General features: G+C 31.3%; 4 protein-coding genes and 1 long non-coding RNA gene across 5 annotated transcripts; 3 read left to right on the top strand and 2 right to left on the bottom strand.

Annotated features, from left to right (window-relative positions):
* Positions 1–3611: 3611 nt before the first annotated feature.
* On the bottom strand, positions 3612–5217 carry LOC121131811 (uncharacterized). Its single transcript, XR_011784301.1, has 2 exons — positions 5008–5217; positions 3612–4948 (listed from the first exon to the last, which is right to left on the bottom strand). It is a non-coding gene; the product is annotated as an uncharacterized lncRNA (long non-coding RNA).
* Positions 5218–6432: 1215 nt separating this feature from the next.
* LOC121131810 (18S rRNA (guanine-N(7))-methyltransferase) lies at positions 6433–11670 on the top strand. The gene is made up of 6 exons (XM_040727200.2): positions 6433–8587; positions 8657–8694; positions 8769–8947; positions 9702–9895; positions 9959–10194; positions 11383–11670. The coding sequence occupies exons 1-6, from the start codon at positions 8543–8545 to the stop codon at positions 11528–11530; spliced, it is 840 nt and encodes a 279-aa protein (XP_040583134.1). The 5' UTR covers positions 6433–8542; the 3' UTR covers positions 11531–11670.
* Positions 11671–13918: 2248 nt separating this feature from the next.
* Positions 13919–17177, bottom strand: LOC121131809 (SET and MYND domain-containing protein 4). The gene is made up of 6 exons (XM_040727199.2): positions 16162–17177; positions 15842–16092; positions 15447–15778; positions 14861–15387; positions 14560–14806; positions 13919–14496 (listed from the first exon to the last, which is right to left on the bottom strand). The coding sequence occupies exons 1-6, from the start codon at positions 16485–16487 to the stop codon at positions 14101–14103; spliced, it is 2079 nt and encodes a 692-aa protein (XP_040583133.1). The 5' UTR covers positions 16488–17177; the 3' UTR covers positions 13919–14100.
* A 1104-nt stretch (positions 17178–18281) lies between these two features.
* On the top strand, positions 18282–21118 carry PIG-Z (phosphatidylinositol glycan anchor biosynthesis class Z). The gene is made up of 2 exons (XM_040727196.2): positions 18282–18643; positions 18725–21118. The coding sequence occupies exons 1-2, from the start codon at positions 18488–18490 to the stop codon at positions 20669–20671; spliced, it is 2103 nt and encodes a 700-aa protein (XP_040583130.1). The 5' UTR covers positions 18282–18487; the 3' UTR covers positions 20672–21118.
* Positions 21119–21172: 54 nt separating this feature from the next.
* On the top strand, positions 21173–22885 carry LOC121131808 (caspase-1). Its single transcript, XM_040727198.1, has one exon. It carries the CDS (start codon positions 21173–21175, stop codon positions 22316–22318), a length of 1146 nt encoding a protein of 381 aa, XP_040583132.1. The 3' UTR covers positions 22319–22885.
* Positions 22886–23290: the final 405 nt, after the last annotated feature.

The following is a 23290-nucleotide window of genomic DNA, read 5'->3' as shown; positions in this document are numbered from 1 at the left end:
AAATTAACTCACCCAACCTTGGTCAAGTTAAAATTAATTTCAATATTAAAAAATAACTATTTAAGTTAGTCCATTGAGAGATTTATCAAGGCTTTATAATAAAGATTATTCTGTCTGTCTCTATGGCTGGGATTTTCTCTACTTTCAATTGAACGATCAAGACAAAAAAATATAGATTCAAACTCCCAACAATTCTGTTTCGAAGCAAAAAAGCAATGCAAGATAAGTTAACTAATTAAATGGATGTCAAATAAAGCTAAAATTTAGATGTTTGTGTTTTTATGTAATTTTAAATATACAAAATATTAAATTGATTTGGCGTAGAGGGAACCAGTTCCAAAGTTTGATAAAACACATAGTGTCGACACAGTGTTTAACTAAATTATCGGAGAAGTAATGGTTATTTCAAGAAATTTTTTAATATCCGTTCTTTCATGAATAAAAGCTGATATAGGAAAATGCTTGCTGCAGATTCTTGAATATTGATTTGGCTCCTATTTGTTTCTTCTGATGGAATTGACCCATACTTTCATAAGTTCTTTTAAAAACTTATGGAGATAATGTTTTTGTGCAACAATTTCTTTCTCACTATGATTTTGATGAGTTTATTCCTTAGGATAACCAGTCCTACAACCTGGACAACAGCAAATCATTCTGTCTAAAATTATAAATGCAAAATATCAATTTATCAGACAAAATTGTTAATAAATTCGTTAAATAATTCCTGTGAAAATGTAATACATATATGTAATATCTATCATTTATTCTATATATAATTAAGGTCCCTAGAATGAAACACTGTGCGTATGTTATTGTAAAGATTTTTAATTACCAAATAAAAGTAGATGTATAACAATTAACGATTGTTGAAAACAAAAATACGTTAATAACTTTAACCACGAAGTCTCTAAGTACACAAAAAACTGGAATATTCATTTGGAATGAATGTATAAAAAATGAATTATTCATTTCTTCTTTGCAGTCTTGTAGAACAAAAAAATAGAGCGTTTTTCCATATTCATTTCAGTGTTTCCTAGATGAGCACTCCAGAAATGGTCATGCGTTCAAAGTTGCCATATCCAGTTGGAGTTAAACGATTTCCATAAAATATTAAAAGACATGACGGAGAGGCCGCCATATTTCAGGGGATTCTAAATTCTATTCACCGATATATTTTTTTTTTCGTATTTAATTTTAAAAACGACATCTCCATCATGAAAATCTGTGTCGCAATTCCTTCATCATAGGCAGTTACTCGTAAAATGTGAATCACTTTTGAAATGATATACGTATTCCAACCCTAAACTTTGTCCCAGATGTTAAGATTGCAGGCTTAAAAAAGCCACAAGCCAGCCCAATCTTTCTGGTGATTTGTTGTACATTTTTTCAACACACTCGGTTCCAATAATAACTTCATGGTTTCTGTTGTGTTAAAGGTTGGCCATGCTTTTTCAATGATTTCATGATACTGGCTGAGTATTTTAGTTTACTTTTAGTCCAGAAACTATGGAAAAAAACATTTAGCAGACGTAAAGTTCTCTTAAAAGACTTTATTGTTTGTAGTGGATCCCCCGAAAAAATCATGGTTAAGTAATCTGGATAAAAAAGACACTTTGAGTGGGACGAAAGGGTAGAAAAACCAATTATGTCACCATCCATGTGAATTTTCTGGATTAAAGGGGCAATGCACATAATAAAAAGTAAAGCAAAGGAAGGGTCCTGTTGTCGCACAACTCTTCTGTTATCAAATATAGCTGATTTGTCTCCATACTGAACTATTGTTCGTGATTTGGATAAAAGAGCTCCAGCCATCCTGACGATAAAATCATCAATGCCTGTTTTTAAAACGTTTTATTATGAATTTGTGTGAGAGTGTATCAAAAGCTTTAGAAAATCAACAGTCATTAAAGAAACATTGTCAGATTATTCTAAAAAGGTCTGCAACGTAAAAGGTACACTATCCTGGCGAAATCCAGAAAGTTACCAATGGGTATAACTTCTTCATAAAATCTGAGTAAAATGGGCGTTAAAAAATTGGTATGCTTTTTATAAAATTCAAAGGTAAAACCAGATTGCTCGGGTGATCTATTAACTTTTGCACTAGTATTTATTACATCTTGGATTTCTTTTTCCATAAGATGCTGCTCTAAAGAATTACTATCATTCTCATAATCTGTCTCTTCAATCCATTTAAAAACCATAGGCAAGATTGTAAGAAGATACAGGAGGTTCTATCTCTCATGCGTCGTCGAAGAAACTGTAGGAAGACCTCCTAAATAAACTATTTAGAAGTTGTACATTTTTTATTGAAAAATTGGTAATAAGTAAACATAAGTTGGTTAAGTCACTTACTAATCAAATCACAATATATTTCAGACTTAATTGTTGAGTTTGAAGATATTAGGGCCATAATCATAGTTACTGTTACTAGGGGAGGGGGAGGGGCTGAGGGCCTCGCAAACTAGTAACTGTTGAGGATAACTCCCCATTAATAGAGCAATAAATACTACTATTGGAAAGATTATTGGTGGCCAGGCCCCTCCGTTGAGTACAGCTGAGATTGATAGCCAAAATTATTGTTTTGAAACCCTATTCAGTGAAAAGGGTATTTACGACTAGGATATAGATTAATAATAATTTATAAAATGTAAAGGCGGGTTACCACATCTATCGTGCGTGTACACGTATAAGTGTATATATAAATTTATATCTATGTATACATTTAAGACATGCGCATGCACAATAGATGTAGTTACCCGCCTTAAGTCAAATAATTCAATGTAGAAGTGTTATTGTGATAAAAGGAGTGTTACTAACATGTAAAGTAATATTCTACGATTGAAATTGTTAATATTAAAATATTTGATGGAATGGTTCGTCAAAGGTTTAAAATGTATTTGAAACAATATTTTGATATTCACGGAATCTATTTGTAGTCTCGAGCTGATTTTTGCATATACGGATTCAGATGTGATGGTACACCCATAATATTTATTGATATTTTTACTTTAACTGGATGATATTCAAGTAAATTGAACAATATGAAATTGAAAATGCTTTCATTTTGGCAGCTGTCGAGCCAAATTTTTAATTATGTTTTCATCATTAGCATTTAAAGGTAAATATATTGCATATAACAAGCCACACTTATCAATTAAACACATCTTTATCTTCATAAAATTGATGTTATAAAATTATTCTAGTGAGGACCTTATTCCTGATTCAAACCTTAACAATTACCTGATAATGGAAATAAGTGTAACATTTGTTATATGTAAAGTGTCAATTCATTCCCAAACACACGTTTACATTGATATGAATTTACATGTAATCGTGAATTATTTGACAAAATTTAACTTGGAATGATAACTGTGATAAGGGAACAGTACTATCCTGAAACACGAGTATTTTGAGATAATGAGCTTGTAAAATCCATAATAATATAATCCATGTAAAAATTTACATTGACATGTTTTTTTTTTGGATACGAGCTGGTCGAGAGTTGGTAACGAGACGTCTGAGCCACTTCAAGCGCGATTCTAAATTTATTTCTTATGGAATACATTACCTTATCTTACGAGCTCCGCTCAAGAACGAATAAAACTCATAGGTCAGGGTATGACTGTAATTATGAAATTATTCAATATTTGTGACAAGGAATACAAATATTAAAATGACATGTATATATATTAAATTATAAGTATTCCTGTTTGAGTATTCTCGCAATACCCATTTGATTGAACCCTAATATCATTCTTCACTTTTTAACAAATTAAAATGTTGATTACATATAAATAAAGCCAGGTAATAATCCAATAAAGGCGAATAGATAACTATTTGTTTAGTATTGTTTAAATTTCTATCAATTGAGCTATACAATACTGATTTAAAAAAATTCACATATCACGATAAATTATAATATATTACAATTATCCTATATATTATTTGTGGGTAACTGTAAAAAAAAAAATGACAAGATAATTTAGGTACATAGAATTTTCTTTAAAAATACAATCCTTTTGAAACATTTAAATACTCAAATATATCGAAGACATACTTGGATGACTTATGGCAATGGGAAGCTTCTTTCAATCTAAAAATCAAGTCATGAGCACTAAAATAACATAACATACGTCAAGAGGATCGTACATTTAGTGATTTCAACTCTAACGACAAGATAATTGCAAATTATCACTATCACTTAGGACACATTGACTTTATATATTATATTAGTAATACATATTTTTAATCCTTCTTCCTGAATCCATAAGTAATATTATAAACATCTGAAATTTGACTCCTAAGGTACATACATTGTTGATTTCAGAACTTTAAAAATGAGTTCCTTTTTTATAATTAAGAGGTAGTTGAGAAGGTTGTCGAAGAGAGACTACGAGTGCATTCCCTTAGAGGAATAGACTCTGACCGTCCCCCAGTCACATCTACTACATTCGATTTTTAATCTGTCCGTAGAGAAATCAATCGTTAAAAAGTCCGGAATTGCAAAGGTTTTGAGACATAGACAACATGGGATTTTACATAGTGGAGTATCTCGAAATACGTCCACAAGAGCGATGCGAAGAACAGGGGATTTAGCCATTTTCTGAATCTGTATTATTGGAGCGGGAGGAAGACGAAGACATTTCTTTCCTTTTCTGGTTCTCTTTTTGAAATCAATAATATTGGGGCGTCTTGAGCAGAATATAATTTGAAGCGGGGCAAAGGTCGTCGTTGCACAGGATGAAATGGAAGAAATGCAGGACTCACAGTCTCCTTCCGACTCTGAGGACTCTGTGCTTTTTCGGCGAATGACGTCCTCTGACTGATTGCAATCATATCTTTTCCCATCCGGAGCCTCAAACTGCAATTTCCATAGCTGTGACTCAGCGTCCTTGACGAACAGACGCCTCCATTTCGGCTCTTCCGGAAAAGTACCCAGAGCCATCATCTGGGGAGCAAATAAAATATAATAACCAATAACTCAATGCGTACTACTCTGCTGTTTACCTTTGTGGGGGATGAAAGTAAAATAGTAAGTGATGATGATGATTAATGCCTCTGCTACTTTTGGTGTCGCACTTTGTTTAAGTATTAAATAGGCAGTTAAAGTACTATGATGAGTACATGTACCAAAATATTACGTTTATTTATTCAAACTCTCTTCTTTTTCTGTTAGATTTCGCTACTAGCTGCTTGCTCATAATCTTATACTTATATAGCTCCTCTTTTTTCAAATTGTGTGTACGTACTTTTCATACACACAGAGTGTAACGGGAAAGGACACCGGCTCGAACTTCTTCTCTGTATTTCGCCAAATAAAGCACTATAAAGCCTATATTATTCAATACCACGTATTAAGCATTATAAGTATTTTAATGCTTTAAACACGTATTGCCTAGGCATATGTAGAAATAAATATTGTAAAGTATATAATATTATGTATGCAATAAATTCACTCTCTGTACACCATATTTATGAGTTCTGAACAAGTTCCGAATTTTTTAAAATGACTAAAATATACGTATTTTGTGGTACAGTATCAAGTTCAAATGCCCAGAGTTATATTACTCTTAAATACATAATAACCATGAAATTTGAATAGATGAAAATGAAATGATAGTATCAATTAATAATTGGTGATTAGAATGACCAAATTTGTAGTTAAATATAACTAGTATAAAAAACAGTTTCTTACATGGTAGTTATCCTCATAAGTCATAACTAAGTAATAAGTATTTAAGCACATTATTTAAGGGTTAAATATGATTATGCATTTTAAACAATACATTGATAAAATAATGGAAAAATTAATATCATGGTCTGATTTTAAATAAAACATAAAAAAAAGAAACGACAACTGCATGTTTAATCATGATTCATGAATTACTATAATATTAGGTCAACGACACAAGGAAAAAAAACAAAAAAGAAAAACCGGCAAATCCAGAGATCTGATAAATGACATCTTGAAGGGATGATCATAATTATTAGTTCTGACTAATATTAATAATTATTAATAAATATTGTGTATTAGTATCTCCCATCCATGTAGAAGGAATTGTGGATTATTATTGCATTAGAGACGTAATCATGGAGCCACGAAGGGAGCTCTTGGTTCTTGTGCTTCACTGTGTGTATCATACATTGTATTTTGGAGATGAGCCACTCAATCTTCCGCCTATCTTTATATTGTGAGGATGTCACAATGCGCTAATCCGAGGGACTCAATCTCACATGAAAATTTCTCCAGACTTCTTCCTTCACCATCCTAAGGATCGGGTAATTTTTAAACAATGGTAGAATAAACGGCAAGAGGTCTCCAATTCTTTTTTGTAAAAATAACAATTCTCTTCTTAGGATCTTCCCGGGACTTGTTTGTAATTATACAAGACATCCCCAGTCTGTACCTCTGCCATTTTTGACGTGTGTCAGTGAATGGACTCTTCAAAATGACGTTTGGATCAATACATGTTCCATGCCATCGCTAATACCAAGCCGTTCAAACCTTCGCGTTGGTAATCGATGAAGGGTCCTTCTCTTCAAGACCAATATTAACAGTCGAAGCTTGCCTTATCATTTTCTTATTAACGACTTTTAAAAAGCTTCCAAATAGCTAAGGACTTCTTAAGGATCTGGAAAAGAGGTTTTAGGCACCAGATAGTGTAAATACAAGAGAGAAGGGATGGGATAGATTATGGATCCAGGTCCGCTACTAAGCTTGTCAGGGCCCTATAATATCATAACAATAACTATAATATTTCTTAAGCTCGTTTTTTTTCAAACTTCACTATGCAAAGCTCCCCCTCTCCTACACTAATACATATTAAACTGAGCCCAACACCCTCTTATACGAGTTTTCAGGGCCCCTGTTGGAACTTGGGGTAATATACACACTGCGTATAAGGTAGCTGCGGCCCTGTTCGTATGTAATATCATTTTCTAGTGACGCCCCTTGTTTTAAGTGTATGTTACCAAACTGATCATGTATAAAAAGAACCGGGACCGATAGAACCGCTGAACTTGAACCGGAAACAACCTTAATATGAACGGAATTAGTTTGAACCGTTAAAAATATGGGTATTGATGAGCCATGGGTTTCCCTCGTAATTTCTTTTTAAACTACGAAACTTTTGAAATAAATTATAAACACGTAACCTCTTAAACAAATACTATGGGGACTGGCACCATACAACTAAACTGATTAACGACGTGCTCTGTTTAGTCCTTATTCTGGACTGAAGACAGCAGTCCAGTTCAGTCCTTCATATTTGACCCTATAAAGTACAATCCTTGATTACTTCAATCAACTTTATTTATTCTTTTTTAATCAGTTTTAGTACAACTAAAGTAAAGGCAGAACCTATTATTACTTGTGAGTCTCTTCTGACATTGTAAAAAATAAGAAAATATATATTTATAAATTGTCGAAGGGAATTCTTATGTGATAAATATGTTAATAAAACTTATGTATCTTATAACTTTAGAAGACTTACATTAGAAAATATGAATTTCGTATAAAATATTTTAAAAGTTAGTAAGTCGGAAGTCATTTTCTGAATTGCTAAATTACTTCTCATTATTTTTGAATATCACTCTCGTGGGGATTTAGGATCTCCACATCAATATTCAATAAATAAATTACCGATTACACTAAACGTTTACAATGTTACAAAACTGTATCTAAAACGATTGTTTCAAAAATTCATTGACACTGAATGATTGACTAAGTGCCACAACAATTGTAAAACATATTAATATGCCATTGACACTAAAAATTATTTTCTTATTTATCAATTGTAAATAATGGTGTAATATACTTAATAAATTTGTTATTTATGTGCTTTATTAATTTAAGCTTATATTTTTATTTTGTATTAATTGTTTAGCCTTATATTTGATTACTGATTATTTTACTACGATTTATACTTATTAAAATTATATACTTCTAATCGATATGTAGTGAAAATGTAAGATTTTTGTTGAATACTCTCATGGGTCTAATGTTTATACTATAAGTGCCTTCTATTGAAATACATCGATATGGTGAATAATTATTTTGTTCCAGGATACCGTATTACTTACAGGACATCGAAGTTTAAAAAAAGTCCATATTGTGCTTACTTTTCTTAGTGTGTACGTTTTGTTATTCAATATTTTCAGAAATTAAAAACAACAGGACTATATTCAAGGAAATTATATCTGCAACAAAAAAATCAAAAGAATATTTTCAATAATTATAATGTTATAATATTCATAAGATCTATAGACATAGTATAAAAACTCATTACATTGTTTTAGTCGACCATCAACATGAACAATACTGACGTCACGGTATAAAGTTATCTTCTTTTGTACAAAAACTACATATTTGTACAAAAAGTAAATGTTTATTTGCCAATTAAAATAAGTAGGTAGCGCAGCTAGCGAGAATATAAACTTGTAAACTTCTATTTTAAACAAAACAACTTAAGAGTTCTGACATCTCGGTGAATACACGTGTTTAGCGGATTTTAAACGAATCTCCCCATAAATACACTACAAGATGTCTTCCGTTCGAAGACCAGAGCATAAGGCTCCTCCGGATGTTGTGAGTATAATTTGTCTATTATTATATTCAATATTAATAACAAGTATAAATATTATGATCCTATGACAGTTTTATAATGAGGATGAAGCTCAGAAATACACCACTAAGTAAGTAAGGAGGCCATTTGGATCTCTTATAGTATATAATGAGTTAAATAACCTATTAATCTCGACTTTTTCAGTACAAGAATGATGCAGATCCAAAATGACATGACGGAAAGAGCAATGGAACTTTTGAATCTTCCTCCTGATGTCCCATGCTTTATTTTGGACTTAGGGTGTGGATCGGGGCTCTCTGGGGAAGTTCTTGAAGAAAATGGACACTTTTGGATTGGTATGGATATTTCTTCAGCAATGTTGAGTAAGTAGACTAAATGAAGAGAGTCCAATCCTTGAGATAGATCATGGCAGTCAATGTACTTCATTTTATTTTCCTTTTTTTTCCCCACTTGAATTTTCTTATATATATTGTCTACAAGTTACAACCTAAAATGTGATCACTAATTTGAAATGAAAGATTTAAAGTGCTTGGATTATTGATCTTACAATAATTGAATATTCCATAAAATGATTGACATATTAGTGGTCTAATTTTATACTATTTTAATAAAAATGACTAAAATATAATTATTCTATGGTGCATTATAAAGTTTGAATGCCCACTGTTATATTATTACTCTTAAATACATAATAACCACGTCATTTTAATAGATCAAAATGAAATGTGTAACTTATAAACAAAATTTATACGCTTACTGTTCTTAGTGTATAATTTGTATAAACATCGATTTTTCGTTGGTAATTATTTGAAGATATACATATTCAACGATATCCGTCGTAAGTAATTAGTTTTTGTTTGAAAATGGTATAAATTGTTCAAGTTAAAGTTTGTAAAAAAATGTGAGGAAGAAATTTCTATTTTATACATTCTAAAAATGATAAACACAGTATATTCCTACCTTTTTTTTACTATGATACATTTTGTATATAATAAACGAATAAATGATTCATAAGGGAAAAATGCCGTCTTTATTCTAAGTATCAAGAGTTCCATGGATAGGTCTTATATTTCTAATATATTTATTCATTACTCAATATTTTGCTTAAACACCTAGATGTTGCCCGAGAGCGAGAAGTGGAAGGAGACCTTATACTCTCTGACATGGGTGATGGAATTCCATTCAGAGCCGGATCTTTTGATGGAGCCATCAGTATTTCCGCTCTTCAGTGGCTTTGTAACGCTGACAAAAGTTATCATCATCCCCAAAAACGTCTTTATACTTTCTTTTCATCACTTTATTCTTCCTTAGTAAGTTGTAACTTTCCTACAAATTAATCGAAGAAGTCTAATAAAATGTTTATTTAATTATAGTCGTGTGGAGCTCGGGCTATTTTTCAATTCTATCCAGAGAATAATCAACAAATAGAAATGATCACTAATGCCTCTATGAGAGCTGGGTTTACTGGAGGTATAGTTGTCGATTATCCAAACTCTACAAAGGCCAAAAAGTTCTTTTTAGTCTTAATGACTGGAGGAAATTCCTTCCTTCCAAAGGCGTTAGGAGAAGAAGATGAAGAGAGTCAAACCGTAAAACATGAAAAGAAAAGGTAGCTAATTCTTTACAAATAATTTATCTCGAATTTGTCTGCGGAAGAAAAATTGCAACTTTTTTCATACCGCTTTAATTATTTAAAAGAAGTTGAGTATCTGTTACGTAAATATATGTTGGTATATGCAGGAATAAAAGTCTACACAATTTTCTAGTAAAAAATCGAGTAAGTATCGCTTATATATGCTTACTGGGTATTAAATTTTCATAGAATGAAACGAACATATTTAGTCACTTACATCTATTTTATCTCAATTGGTTCTTGTGAGTACTTCTAATGTAAGAAACACAGAAATAATATACATAGCTACATATTTCTGTGTTATTTTGGCCTAAGACCCATTTTCTGCATTAACAATTTTAGGGCGAATAAATTTCTGAATTTGTAGCATCTCGATCACAAGATATGTAGGCAATCAACTAATAATAATTATATAATTTGTAAAAAATGAATTGATAATTTATAATCTTTTATCTGCGTGTTAGTTGGTTATTCACTTTTGGTTTCTTGTAAAAGCTCTTTTAGTTTTTGGAGATTTTTCCTACGACAATTAACTGTTATTCAACAAATATCAATCACATAACCACACCGCAATCTGTATCTGTTCCAACCTTTTGTAATTAGACGGCTAACCAAGAGTACTTGTGTACTCTTGGGTTGATTTCTTAATCTCCAACGTATCTTTATACATTAATTAAGTTGTCTTATGTTAGTAATATTTGTCCGACCACCTTTTTTTTTTTTAAGATGTGGAAATCAAATTGAAAAATGCGCAAATAGTTAACAAAGTACTTTGGATTATTCCATTTATTGATTGAATTTAAATTCTAAATTGTTTATTCATTAAATTGGCAGCCACGATGCTATTTAAGACAGAAGGAATAATTGTTGGAGCCCCTATAGTTATTTCAATTCTAAGGTCAACAAATAACCTTATCAATAACAAACTCACTCGTTAATTTAGATTGGCTAGTGAACGAATAAAATAAAAATATTTTTTCAAACGTAGTACTATAACATAAAGTTAAACTTTCGTCGGAGAAATAATTCCTGGTACACTTTATGTTTGAAGCACGATATTAGACCTGTAATGAAATTGTTTAATTTACCAATGTCGATTAATTATATCTTATCTACGTAATGACAATTTTTTGATATTGTATATAATGTACCTAATATTTTCAGAGAAAGGATGAAGCGATTAAGAAATGGAAAATCAGTGAAAAAAAGTCGAGATTGGATTCTAGAAAAGAAGGAACGCAGAAGAAGACAAGGAAGGGATACTCGACCAGATACAAAATTCACTGGAAGAAAAAGAAGTGGACGTTTGTAAATTCTACTCTGTTTTCTATCTATATTAAACATAAATGTGCTCGCGAATTATCGTATCATATTTTCTATTAATATCCATTCGTTATATCATATTATATTATGCTAATTTTTTCACTTAAATATACATATCATATGTATGAAGTTGATTTATGTTTTTTGTTCAATACGATCCATGTTCTTTTTAGTTAAGGATTGCTTGGTTTTACAAATACTTAATTCCCTTTACTACTCAAATTATTTTATTTTTTGAAGAAGAAAAATTAATTAAGGGAACTTAAACCTTAGTTACTTGTTTATCTGGGTTTTTATAACATTTTTTTCTCCTAATTTAGGTACATCAGGATTTATAAAGAAATATATTAGCATGGTATATTAGTATATCTAGATGGGTTAATCTACTAGAAAAAGTTATATTTAAAATTTTATTTCATTGTCAATTTTTATTTTTCCAGTCCAAACCTCATTTCTTTGATTTTGAGTAATATTTATCAAAAAAAGGAAATATGATTATTGTTTTGTCGGTCCTTATTTAGGACTGAAGACTGCTGTCGATCTCGTCCAGTCCTGGATATTAGTCCTAAAACTTAAAAAGTTCGGTCCTTGATGACGTCACTCAACTATATATATATTTTTTTTAAATCAGTTCTACCACTGACACTACGAAGGACCGGCGGTCTTAAGTACTCATAAGACTGGATTACTTAATGAGAAAAAGTTCTTGTTAAAAGTTTCTGGAGTAATTCATATGTAAATGCAATCAATCAATTTTTGCTTTAAAAAAGTTATCATTGATCAAGTCATATTCTTAAAATTACATTTAAAAGCCAAAAGAATTGGAAATTGGTTACGAAATTATACTTTTTATACATACTTCTGCTAGTTTTTGAGGACTTAACCAAACTTCCTTCTCATATAGTTACATATTCGACATTACATCAAATAAAAATAAAATAATAGGTATGTACACATTATTACAATATAAATTGGAGTCAAGTTAGATGAGTTAGAAAATATTAACAAATACCAATCTATATAATTTTTATTCAAACATATTCGTCGATATTATTGAGCCTTATAAAAAAAATCAAATACATACATTTGTATTTTCAGAACATCAGAATGGATATTTGATTTAAACTAAGAATAATTAGGAATATATTGTTTCCAAAGTGTTCACGTCCGGTACCGTGCTAGATCTTAAAGACACGTCCAAATCCGACAATCTTTGCTTAATGATATCAGCTAGTGTTGAGATTCAGTACAAGACCGATTTTTTCCGTTTCGGTCTTCATTATTTTTTTCTAAAGGCTGATCTGAACCGATATTTTGTTCCAGACCAGGGCTGCCAGTGAACTTTTCAACAAAAATCTAGACGTACCTATCTAAAACCCAAGATTTGAAAAAACAAAGTGTGCAAGAATATTAATATAATGATTTATTTTGATATCTTTATACAAGAAAGTTTTGTAGATATTTTCAAATGGTCGGTTGCAGATAAACGGTAAATCTTCTTTTGATAATCAAGATAGTTTTCTGTATGTTTTGATACAAGTAAAGAGAAGAAATATCCAGCAAATTGAATTATTGATAGTACTGAAAGACTAGGGTTTTGGGATAGTATAGGATCTATTAACCTTAGCTTTGCAATTATCCAATTTTCATCAAAATTTTATATCTTTCATATTTTATTACATAGCTCCATTCAATATTAAGTATGTTTACACTTTGCAACACATACTGTAGAAATTATCCTTTATTAGCTTATTATATACGAAAAACCGATGATAATACAAGTTTTCTGGACTAAAACCCAAGATGATATGTGAAATTCAAAATCTGGCAGCCTTGATCCAAGCCAAAATTTCCTTATCAAAAAAAAAAAAAAAAAAAAAAATTGTAAAACATAATTTCATCATTTCCGAAAACGAGATTTTTTCTACTAATTTAATTTTTTTAAATAAATAAAAAAATAGACGTGCGACAGCATCAATATCGATTTTTGTTGATCGATCCAGTTGGACCAAATTAGTTAAAACTATAACGGTCTTTGACCAAATTTTTAACATTAATTAATTCGTCATAGATATCACGTAGTAATGTCATCATAAATGAATTTTCTCCATTTTTTATAAGAATAATAAATATGTACTTTAATTAGGTCTAAATCAAGAAAAATATAAATGATTATCATATTGGAAAGATACTTAAAGTTTTAATTAACTAATTAAATTGGTAAACTAAGGTACTTTTTTATAATATTAGTGAATATAATGCGCGGTTGGGAAACGTTTTTGAATAATATTCCCAATTTTGTCCTATTGACCTTTAAACATACCTATTATTCAATTTACATCTAATACTGGCTGCACACAAGACATTTCTGTTAACATAAACTTACGAATCAATCACTCAGTTTTACATATTATGATTGATATTTATTTATGCAAAATTCATAATTAAATACAAAAATACTTTATTTCCGTCATAAGATGGATTCATACATATGTCGATTTGTGATAAGTATCTATATTGATTGCAGGATGTTAAATTTATATTTTATTTAGGATTCCATTATTTTTTCAAGGATGTTTTTTCTTTAAATTTGGCTTTTGTGCGTAAAAGTGCTTCATCTTCTTTGACTGGAATGATGTTTGGTGATTGAAGCCATAGACAGTTTTTAATGCCTCGTCGAACGTTTATCATATCTTGATGCGGAGGAACAATAAGTTCGTCTAATAGTTTCATCCAACCATGAAACATTTGTCTGGAATGTTCAAAATTTTGAACTACTTTTGCAGAATCAATTTTCTTCTTTACGGAATCCACGTCTTTCTGAAGTTCCTTGCGATTACATCGATTATACTTAAAGAGGGAGCCAGGAAGTCGGAGATAATCTCTTGGTAGTCGACTGAAAATTGGCCAATTTTTGCAACAAGCAATGCAATTACATTCAAACCAATGAGAATTCTAAAAACGTAGAAACAAATTAAATTTCAAAGGAGAAGATAATTCCAAGTAAAAAAATAGTACTTTAAGAAAGTTAATTCGCTCTTCTTTGCTCAAGTGATAATATACTGCTCCATATGAATCGTGGATTTCTTCCCCAGCTCGAATACGACGACTAGCAATTGCAATTGCCTTATTATTTACATTTACAAGTAGAAAATTTGGATCACAGGAATGGTTTACATTAGCTATAGTTGGGAAAATGCCGCCTCCAAGACGAGTAGTTTCAACAAATTCCCCATGATTAAAATATTTTGCATCTTTCCATATTCTGCAATATAATCACTTTATTACTTATTATTATATATATATTCAGTCAAAATACCTTGTTTCAGCATCAGAAGCTATGAGACGATTACTATAAACGCTTTCTATCATATGAGTATTGAATTGAACAACTTGCATGAAATGAACCAATAATCTCCCAATCAAAATTTGATCCTCTTCCAGTTTCTCAGGATCGTCTAAATAATTTACCTTTTCTAAAAATTTGACAATAATCCCTGCAAAAATGCATTTTGTGACACGATCAATAACTTCTCTTTTATTTCTATGAGTAACGAGGTTAAAAGCATTTTTATAATCATCTGATTTGTATAATTCACACTCCACGCCATGTGTTATATCATGAACTTCAAAATCATTTTTGTTTGTTCGAAAAAATGAACAAGGTTTTTGGGTGATCATTCTTATGGCTAACATAATGAGAGGGAGTCTGAAGAGTTTTGCACTTGCCAAGTATTTCTTCATTTTACATTCCACTGTGTGATATGACTCAAGGGCATTTTTACGACAAATCATACTACAAAATACTACATCACTACAAGTTGGACAGGGAATTGAACCATAATCCTAAATTTGAACCATGATATATTGAAATAATTATAATCTATAAAAATACAATATTCTACCTTGATATAAGAGAAACAATTTAAGCAAACCAAAGAGTCCGTATCATCTGGACTCAAATAACAAACCAAGGGATTCTCTCGAAAAATAACTTCTCCGACTTCAATATCCTTTTTGGCTATGACATGTCGACCTTTATTTTTATCATAACAAACTTCGATGCTATCTATGGCTGCAGGATATTTTGAATGAGGATGAGGAAGATCAGCCCAGTCAGGCCAATTCGAGTCGATTTTAGTATCGGAAACTGAATTTGTTGGGTATTCTTTCATTAAGTTGATAAATGCTTCTTGAAGATCTGTTGCTATCCCTTTACGCAACTCTTTTTTTAATCCTAGAAATAGGTGAAAATAATAATAATATGTGGTAACTTATTACAGAATGTAGTTTAAACTACCTGAGCGCTCAATGGCTTCAATTGCCTTATCAAATGCATTTTGTGCATCAGATATTTTTCCTAGTTCCAAACAACATTTACATTTTCTGATATATAGTTTATATGCCATCTCCGTTGCATATCCTGCTTCTAATGCAAGATCAACATCTCTTACAGAGGCTTCGTATTTTTTTAATTGATAAAGAGCCGCTGAGCGATTGGCTGCGGATACAGACATGTCCTCTCCATGCAATAGGGTAGGATGTACTGGACTAAAAATAAAATTAAATATTATCCTAATTAATTGAAGAGAAGGAGTTTTGTTACTCTTGGGTTAGTACCTAAATTTAAGAGCTTCAGTGTAGAGTAAAATAGCAAGTTCCATATTTCCATTTTGAAAAGCTACATTTCCATCTTCACGATTCTGTTTAGCTACACTTTCATTTTTTTCAGGCCAAAATGTCTCATAATTTTCTAAGTCAAGCTCTTTTATCTCTGGCTGAGAAAATACTATTTTCATTTCTTCATTTCCTGCTCTACAAGATGTGCTAAATTCCTCCGGCTCACTGTGTTTTTCATCTTTATTTTGAGATTCTATTGACTCAAATTCTTGGCATAGTCTTTTGCTGAGACATTGTATCAATTGCAGAACAGACTTTTCATCCATATTAAATCTTTTAAGAAACTATCAGATTTTGAGTATTTTTCCCCCGCTGATTTACCGTTTCTACTATACAGCAAAATAAAACTACACTAGCCACTTAACGTTTATTTTTCGTTATGTATTACTTTTCAAACTTTATTCATACTCCTCAACTATGGAATCACTTGTGTCCAATTTGAAAAACAAAGTATATAACACCGGAAACAATTTTGAAGAAAAAAATATCTCTCTGCGTTCCACCTTCTTAATAATAGACTCAAAAACTGAGTTTTTGGAACTCTTCCAAAAGAAAACGGAGTAGATACAATTATTTTTCTAGAAAGCTCATTAAAGAAATTGACTCAAAGTCTATTGTTTTGTGATTAACGTACATACCTATTTACGTATGAGTATATTGCAATTAAATGACTATTTTTCTCAATTACGTTTAAAAAATTTGTAACTGTGGTAGAAATGGCCAGTGCTAGGATTTTTCAAATTTTTCGACTAATTTCCCATTATTTCTGACTCTATTATTATTATTTTTTTTTAATCGGGCTATATATTTTCCTAAAAGATATAGGGGTCCATAGGGGGGTGTCACCTCCTCCCTTGGCACCGGCCCTGGTGGTAGATTTGAGAAAATATTTCTGAGGCACGCATTGTAAAAGCTTCAATTATATCTAAACATTCATATTATAGTCAGGCCTGGTTTTAGCGTGTGCAGGGCAAAGGTAAATGTGAGGGGCCCTTTCATGTTTTAAATTGGTTTTTTAAAAAAATAATTCCATTTTTTAATTTTTTTTCTAATATATTCATCTAATGTCATATTTTATGAAATACAAATTAGGGGATTCCGTAGGGGGGAGCTGGAGGGACTGTAGCCCCCCCCCCTCCCCTCATGAAATAATTTTTGTCTTGAACAAAAAAAAAATGATTTGGAAGAAAATTTTGAATTAGCAAAAATTTTTAATCTTAGAAATTTTTACAAAAAATTCAAAAAAACTAAGCCCCCAAAAAAAAAAAAAAATAATAATAAATATATATATAATCTGCGGGCCTTTACAAATGACGGAAGTTAAAAACCAACTTAAACAGTGTATAAAATCAATGTTCAATTTACCATGTATAAAACTTATATTAAAAAAATTATTTTTTTTTAAAAGGAAGATCCAAAATATATTTCTCTCTCCCCTCTTTTTTTAAATTAAAATATAGTTACTATATTTTAATTATCTTTTAACCAGGGAATACTAAATACATCCCTACCCTAATCTACAACGTTAACTCATTTAGCTATTAGGTATATATTAAAGTCATAGCAGCAAATAATATTATTGTGCCCTAGTTCTTTAAACATTGACATGCAAGCATAAAAGTCATCTCTTTAATTAAATCCTTTAAAATGTACTCATTTAACCCTTACTACTTTTTGATAAAAGCATGTCAATTATAATTTACAGACTGCTTAAAAATCAATGCAGATGCGACATTAGAGAAAAAAGGCTTTATGAAAATCATCTTTAATTTAAAAAGAAATAACTTGTTTTATAAAAAAGTTGGTAATATCGGATTCATATGTATTTATATGTTGGTTATGTTTACAATAATTTGTGCAATATAGAGTCCATAAAAGCACTGCATGATATTTGCACGCAAGCTTTTATAGACCGTTTTACGTTGACAGGACTCCACACGGGTAGGTTGGGGAATAGTGGGTGTGACGTTTTAATGGCATGAAAAGGCGCGTTGCTAGTAGTGGTAGATAGCGACTGTTTATTACTCTTGTTATAAGACAGCTGTTAAAAAATTTGTTTTCAATGACGTCATTGAGTTATATTGAGCTTTGCTATTGTCTGAGCTGACTAATACTAGTTTATTAATTGTTTTTTTGAAGTTAATTTCTGTTAACTCTGGTTTTGATGAGAGCCAACTACTGCTAGGCCCCTACTAGCTAACGGTATCATTGAATAACTAGTAAAACTTAGTGGCCATAGCTCATAAGGTGTCTATTATTAAATGTCATGGATCGTTTACCTGGGGCCTATCTTTTAAAACAAGCATGGGATGCAACAAAATTAGCTGGAGCTATTAAAGCCTATCGAAGTACATCCGTTGTTCCTACTAAACCAAACCCCTTGGCGGCCTTTAAAGGGCCAAAAGCAAACAAACGGCTCAAAGTGAGTCCTTTTCTAACGGAATATAAATTATTACTCTACGTTGTTTATTTTATTTTATTCACACTTTTATTTTATTTTAAGGAGCTCTTTGAGGACAAGAATTATGTTGAAATGTGCAAATGTTTTTTATTTGACCCTATAGTGGAGTTGGCATTGGATTTTAGCAATTTATGGTGGCGAGTCTGGGACATATACTGGATCTTTATAATTATTCGAATTTTGTTCGCATTTACTCAAACAGGATATATTCATCCGGACGAATACTTTCAGTCCGTTGAAGTTATCACAGGAGATGTCCTTTCCTTAAAAACAAATACACCTTGGGAGTTTAATGTCACGGCTCCTTTAAGGAGTCCAAGTGTTCCTTATGTTCTCTATGGATTACCATTGTCCCTACTAAGAGGTGTTAACTTCCTATTTCATCATTACACGGGCTACAACTTCTTTATTGGATCATTTATGGTTTCCTTAATTCCTCGTATTGTAATACTCACTTCGAGCTTCATCGTGGATTTTACAGTCTACAAGATATGTATTCTCTATAAGCATAGTTATAATCAATGTCTTACCACATTAGCCTCCTCTTACGTCATGATTGTCTTTGCAAGTCGAAGTTTTTCTAACACATTGGAAATGATCATGACTTCATTGTTAATATATTGGACGGCTCATTGTATGAGACGAACGCAGGAAACTGTATATTTGCACTCCAGAGTTCAAAAAGAAGCTGACGAAGCGGACACTATTGCTGAAAGAGTAAAAATCAATAAGAAAAGAAAGTTAATCCCTGGACACGATTACAAATACTTCCTCCATTTATCAATGATTTGTGCCATAGGTGTTTACAATCGTCCTACTTTTTTTATATATGCCAGCATGCCTTTATTTTATTGGTTTCAAAGAAATATTGCAGTGGATTCTTACTGGACGCCTTTTCAAACCTTTAATTTTCGTATTTTTTCCATCGCACCTGGATTCTTTCTCACAGCCCTAATTTTATTATTCACGGATTCACTATACTTTGGGGAATTAACCCTTAAAAAAATTTGGAATTTAACAATGAATTGGGAAGACTGGAAGCTAACTCCTCTAAATTTCATTTTATATAATGTTGTTCCGGGTAATTTGAGCAATCATGGAACACACCCATTTTGGCATCATATGCTTATAAATATTCCTCTTTTATTTGGACCTCTTGGAATTGTAAGCCTAATCACTGTTTTAAATTTTGTCACAGAATTATTTTTTAATGATTGGAGACGAAAGCCCGGATTAAGAACAGTCTTTTCTATGACTATGATGACATATATTGTCTCTCTTGGATTATTATCAGTATTCCCTCACCAAGAGCCTCGTTTTTTAATACCTTTGATAGTTCCAATTGTTCTAATGAACGCTCACAAGTTGAGATGGAAGTTTGGAGAAAAAAAACCATTTTTAACTCTATGGTACATTTTTAACATCACTTTGGCTGTGTTTTATGGATATTTTCATCAAGCTGGAGTCGTGCCCATGGTAACTCACATAAGCAACCACTTTGGACATCGTCATAATGAGGTCAATGTCATATTTTCCAAAACATATATGCCTCCTACATTTCCTTTACTCCGTCCTAACACAAAAAGAACTGAATCCGAATACTCTAAAAATATTAATATTAACTTTATAGACCTCTCCGGGAAGCCTTTAGATCAAGTCATAAATCAAATGAACACTCTTTATTCAAGGGAACTTTTTGTAAGCATTAAAAAAAAGAAAGAAGAGCAAACTGAGTCTTATGTTGTCCTGCCAGGATGTGCCTTTAATGAAATAAAAGTGTTACTTCAGGACAAAAACATTTCTCTCTCAAAAGTTCATAGTGTTTTTCCGCATATTTCGACTGAGTATTTACCCAGTTATGATATTTATAACCTTTATTTCAAATTTTCCAACAGAGACTTCTCGCCGAGTATCTTTTTTTCTGGGATTTTTGATATTGCCTATGATTTTTCTCTTATTTTATATAGAATTGAATCAAAAGAGAATTGATACTTCTCATCAATTTTAGTCATGTTTTTGAATAATTTATATTGCTTTAAAGAGTCAATCAAGTCTTATTGAATTATTTGTTATTTGTTTATAAAATTAAGCTATTTTTATAGCTTAGCTATGCTCTTTCACCAATAGTAGCATGAGGTACACATAATTAATTATCATTGCTCAAATTTGTTATGCATAATTTAATACACTTTTAAACAATTATATCCTTGTTAGTCGATAACAAAGATCAATTTTCTTTCAAACGTATGAAATTAGTTCCAATCTTATTTTGCCTTAGTATTTATTTTGGTGTTTACTCTCCTCTATTATATTCATTATTTGATCTCGTATTGTCTGATGTCTTTATTTATGAATAAAGGACATTCTTATTATACTTTCAAGGCCATTTTTACTCCTAATCAATTGCAATAATTTTTTTTCTATTATTTATTTCAGTTTGATTTGGTCAAATGAGACCACTTGCTCAAAATAAGTTAAAAACCAGATATTATGAACAACGCTAAAGAATCACCTACCTCTAATAAAGAAAATGTGAAAACATCTTCTATTCATTCCAGACTTCACACCATAAAAGATGTGGGAAATTTCGTTTCGAATCTCTTGTCCAACAATGGGGAACCACGATCTCGAAAAAATTCCGTCCTTGATGTTGATACAACTGATGCTCTCCCAGAGAGACCAATCGATTTTAGATCATTTTCATCTCCTGCTCATTTTCCTATTCAGGAAAAAAGATTTCCTTCCATTCATACAACTCTTACTCATAAAGATGGTGATGCCTATAACTTGACTAATGGAGAAAGGTTACTTATTGTATTCAATCATAATGAGTACGAAAGTTCTCGAGAGATCCCTCCTCGAGCTGGAACTGATAAAGATATGGAGGCCATTCGAAGTTCGTTTGAACCACTCAATTTTAATATTGAAGTATGCGAAAACTACACTGCTTCTCAAATTGAAGATAAACTCTGTTCCCTGTCAGAAATGAATAACTTATCCTGTTTGGTAATTTTTATTTCAACTCATGGTGAAGAAGAGGGGATTCTCTATGGATTTGATAGAAATTATCGTTTGGATCGTGATATTATTAGAAATTTATTACCCGACTCTTGCCCAATCCTTGCTGGAAAGCCTAAGCTTATCTTTATCCAAGCCTGTCAAGGAGATTTAGCTGATGATGGAACTTATCTTCAGTGCTTAACCCAAAACAACATGCCGAGATATGCGTTTGATGGTCGAGGTTCTGCTCGGGCTATTTACCGTATTCCAACTTATTCCGACTTACTTATTTATACAGCATCCTACCCTGGACAGTTTTCATTTAGATCAAATTCTGGATCCTGGTTTATTCAAGCAATTTGTAAAGAAATAAGCAATTCCTCTGAGGATGAAGATCTTATATCTATTTTGACCAGGGTTTCAAGGTATGTTGCTTTAGAAAAAACATCGAATGTTCCAGATAATGATCGACTCCATGACAAGAAGCAGGTTCCCCATCGACAGGACACTTTAATTAGAAAAATATACTTTAAATCTCAACCCACTGAGTCCCATGATAAAAATCATGGTTTAATTCGGCAAAAATTCGTTTCAGAGCCTCATTTAAAGAAAAAAGAACATTGTGATTTGATGTAAAAAAATATATATATTAATTTTTTTTTAATCTTGAAGATACATATACTTACAGGATAAATAAGAAGAATGTATTTTTTTGTGTTTTACGGTTTAAGAATTGCTGTTTTTCATTTTCTCAATATATAATAATTATTATTGTGAATTAATAATCTCTTGAAGTAATTCTTTGTGCGACAATGGAACAATTTCTATGTTCATTACTGAATTACTTCCTTGTTATTTGCTCGTTTACTTAACAATCAATTAGTTAATTATAATACTCTTTATCTATAGTTACCAATTCCGTGAAGAGTCTCATTATATTTTTACTTGCAATATTTTTTTGAGTCTTATAATCGCTCTCTGAATCAGGACTGCCTTATTATTTTTTATTTTGCTAATTTTGTAATGTACTATGTTTGTTGTGAGTACGCTAATATTCCGAATTCGTAATTAATATTTTTTGCCTTTGTATTTTTTGTATCTTTATGGCTTTTTATTTAAAAAATGATATGGTAAAAGAATATTAGAATATAGATATATATTTATTGAAATATACAATGACATGTCCCATGTTATTTAAATGAACTTTGTGTACACCATGATACATTTATATGTCTCATATCTATAATAACTAAGTTTACCCGTACGTCATAGTTTATCTTTCTATCTCGAAATTGGAGACAGACAACCTTTTAATGATAAAGAAATAAATTTGGTTTGTGAAGCAACGCGAAAAATATATTATTGGAGTAGAGGAGGAGATGGACTTTGAGTAGATCTGTCGACTGAGGGATGAGGCCAGAGGAGATCACATATTATGTAAGGCACTACGAGCTTTTGTAAGATGTGGCCTCCTCCTATATCATCCTTCAGTTTACGGATCGACTCCGAGTCCCTTTCCTCCCTTCCCCTGATGCTCCTTAGTAGAGGAACTCATAACCTCCTCTACATAATGTGACACTTCAATCTACCTTAATGATCCTCCGAAGT

Source organism: Lepeophtheirus salmonis, chromosome 1 (genome assembly GCF_016086655.4).
Source record: "Lepeophtheirus salmonis chromosome 1, UVic_Lsal_1.4, whole genome shotgun sequence".
NCBI classification, from domain to species: Eukaryota; Metazoa; Arthropoda; class Copepoda; order Siphonostomatoida; family Caligidae; genus Lepeophtheirus; species Lepeophtheirus salmonis.
The sequence above is the reverse complement of the archived record's forward strand: the minus strand, read 5'-3'. Positions and strand labels throughout refer to the sequence as shown.

Coding starts and splice junctions, on each gene's coding strand:
- LOC121131810 (XM_040727200.2), top strand. CDS start 8,543: ATGTCTTCCGTTCGAAGACCAGAGCATAAGGCTCCTCCGGATGTT. Junction 8,695..8,768: donor GCTCAGAAATACACCACTAA/GTAAGTAAGGAG, acceptor CGACTTTTTCAG/TACAAGAATGATGCAGATCC. Junction 9,896..9,958: donor CATCACTTTATTCTTCCTTA/GTAAGTTGTAAC, acceptor ATTTAATTATAG/TCGTGTGGAGCTCGGGCTAT.
- LOC121131808 (XM_040727198.1), top strand. CDS start 21,173: ATGAACAACGCTAAAGAATCACCTACCTCTAATAAAGAAAATGTGAAA.
- LOC121131809 (XM_040727199.2), bottom strand. CDS start 16,487: ATGGATGAAAAGTCTGTTCTGCAATTGATACAATGTCTCAGCAAAAGA. Junction 16,093..16,161: donor ACTGAAGCTCTTAAATTTAG/GTACTAACCCAA, acceptor TTTTATTTTTAG/TCCAGTACATCCTACCCTAT. Junction 14,497..14,559: donor AGCGAATTAACTTTCTTAAA/GTACTATTTTTT, acceptor CTACGTTTTTAG/AATTCTCATTGGTTTGAATG.
- PIG-Z (XM_040727196.2), top strand. CDS start 18,488: ATGGATCGTTTACCTGGGGCCTATCTTTTAAAACAAGCATGGGATGCA. Junction 18,644..18,724: donor AAGCAAACAAACGGCTCAAA/GTGAGTCCTTTT, acceptor TTTTATTTTAAG/GAGCTCTTTGAGGACAAGAA.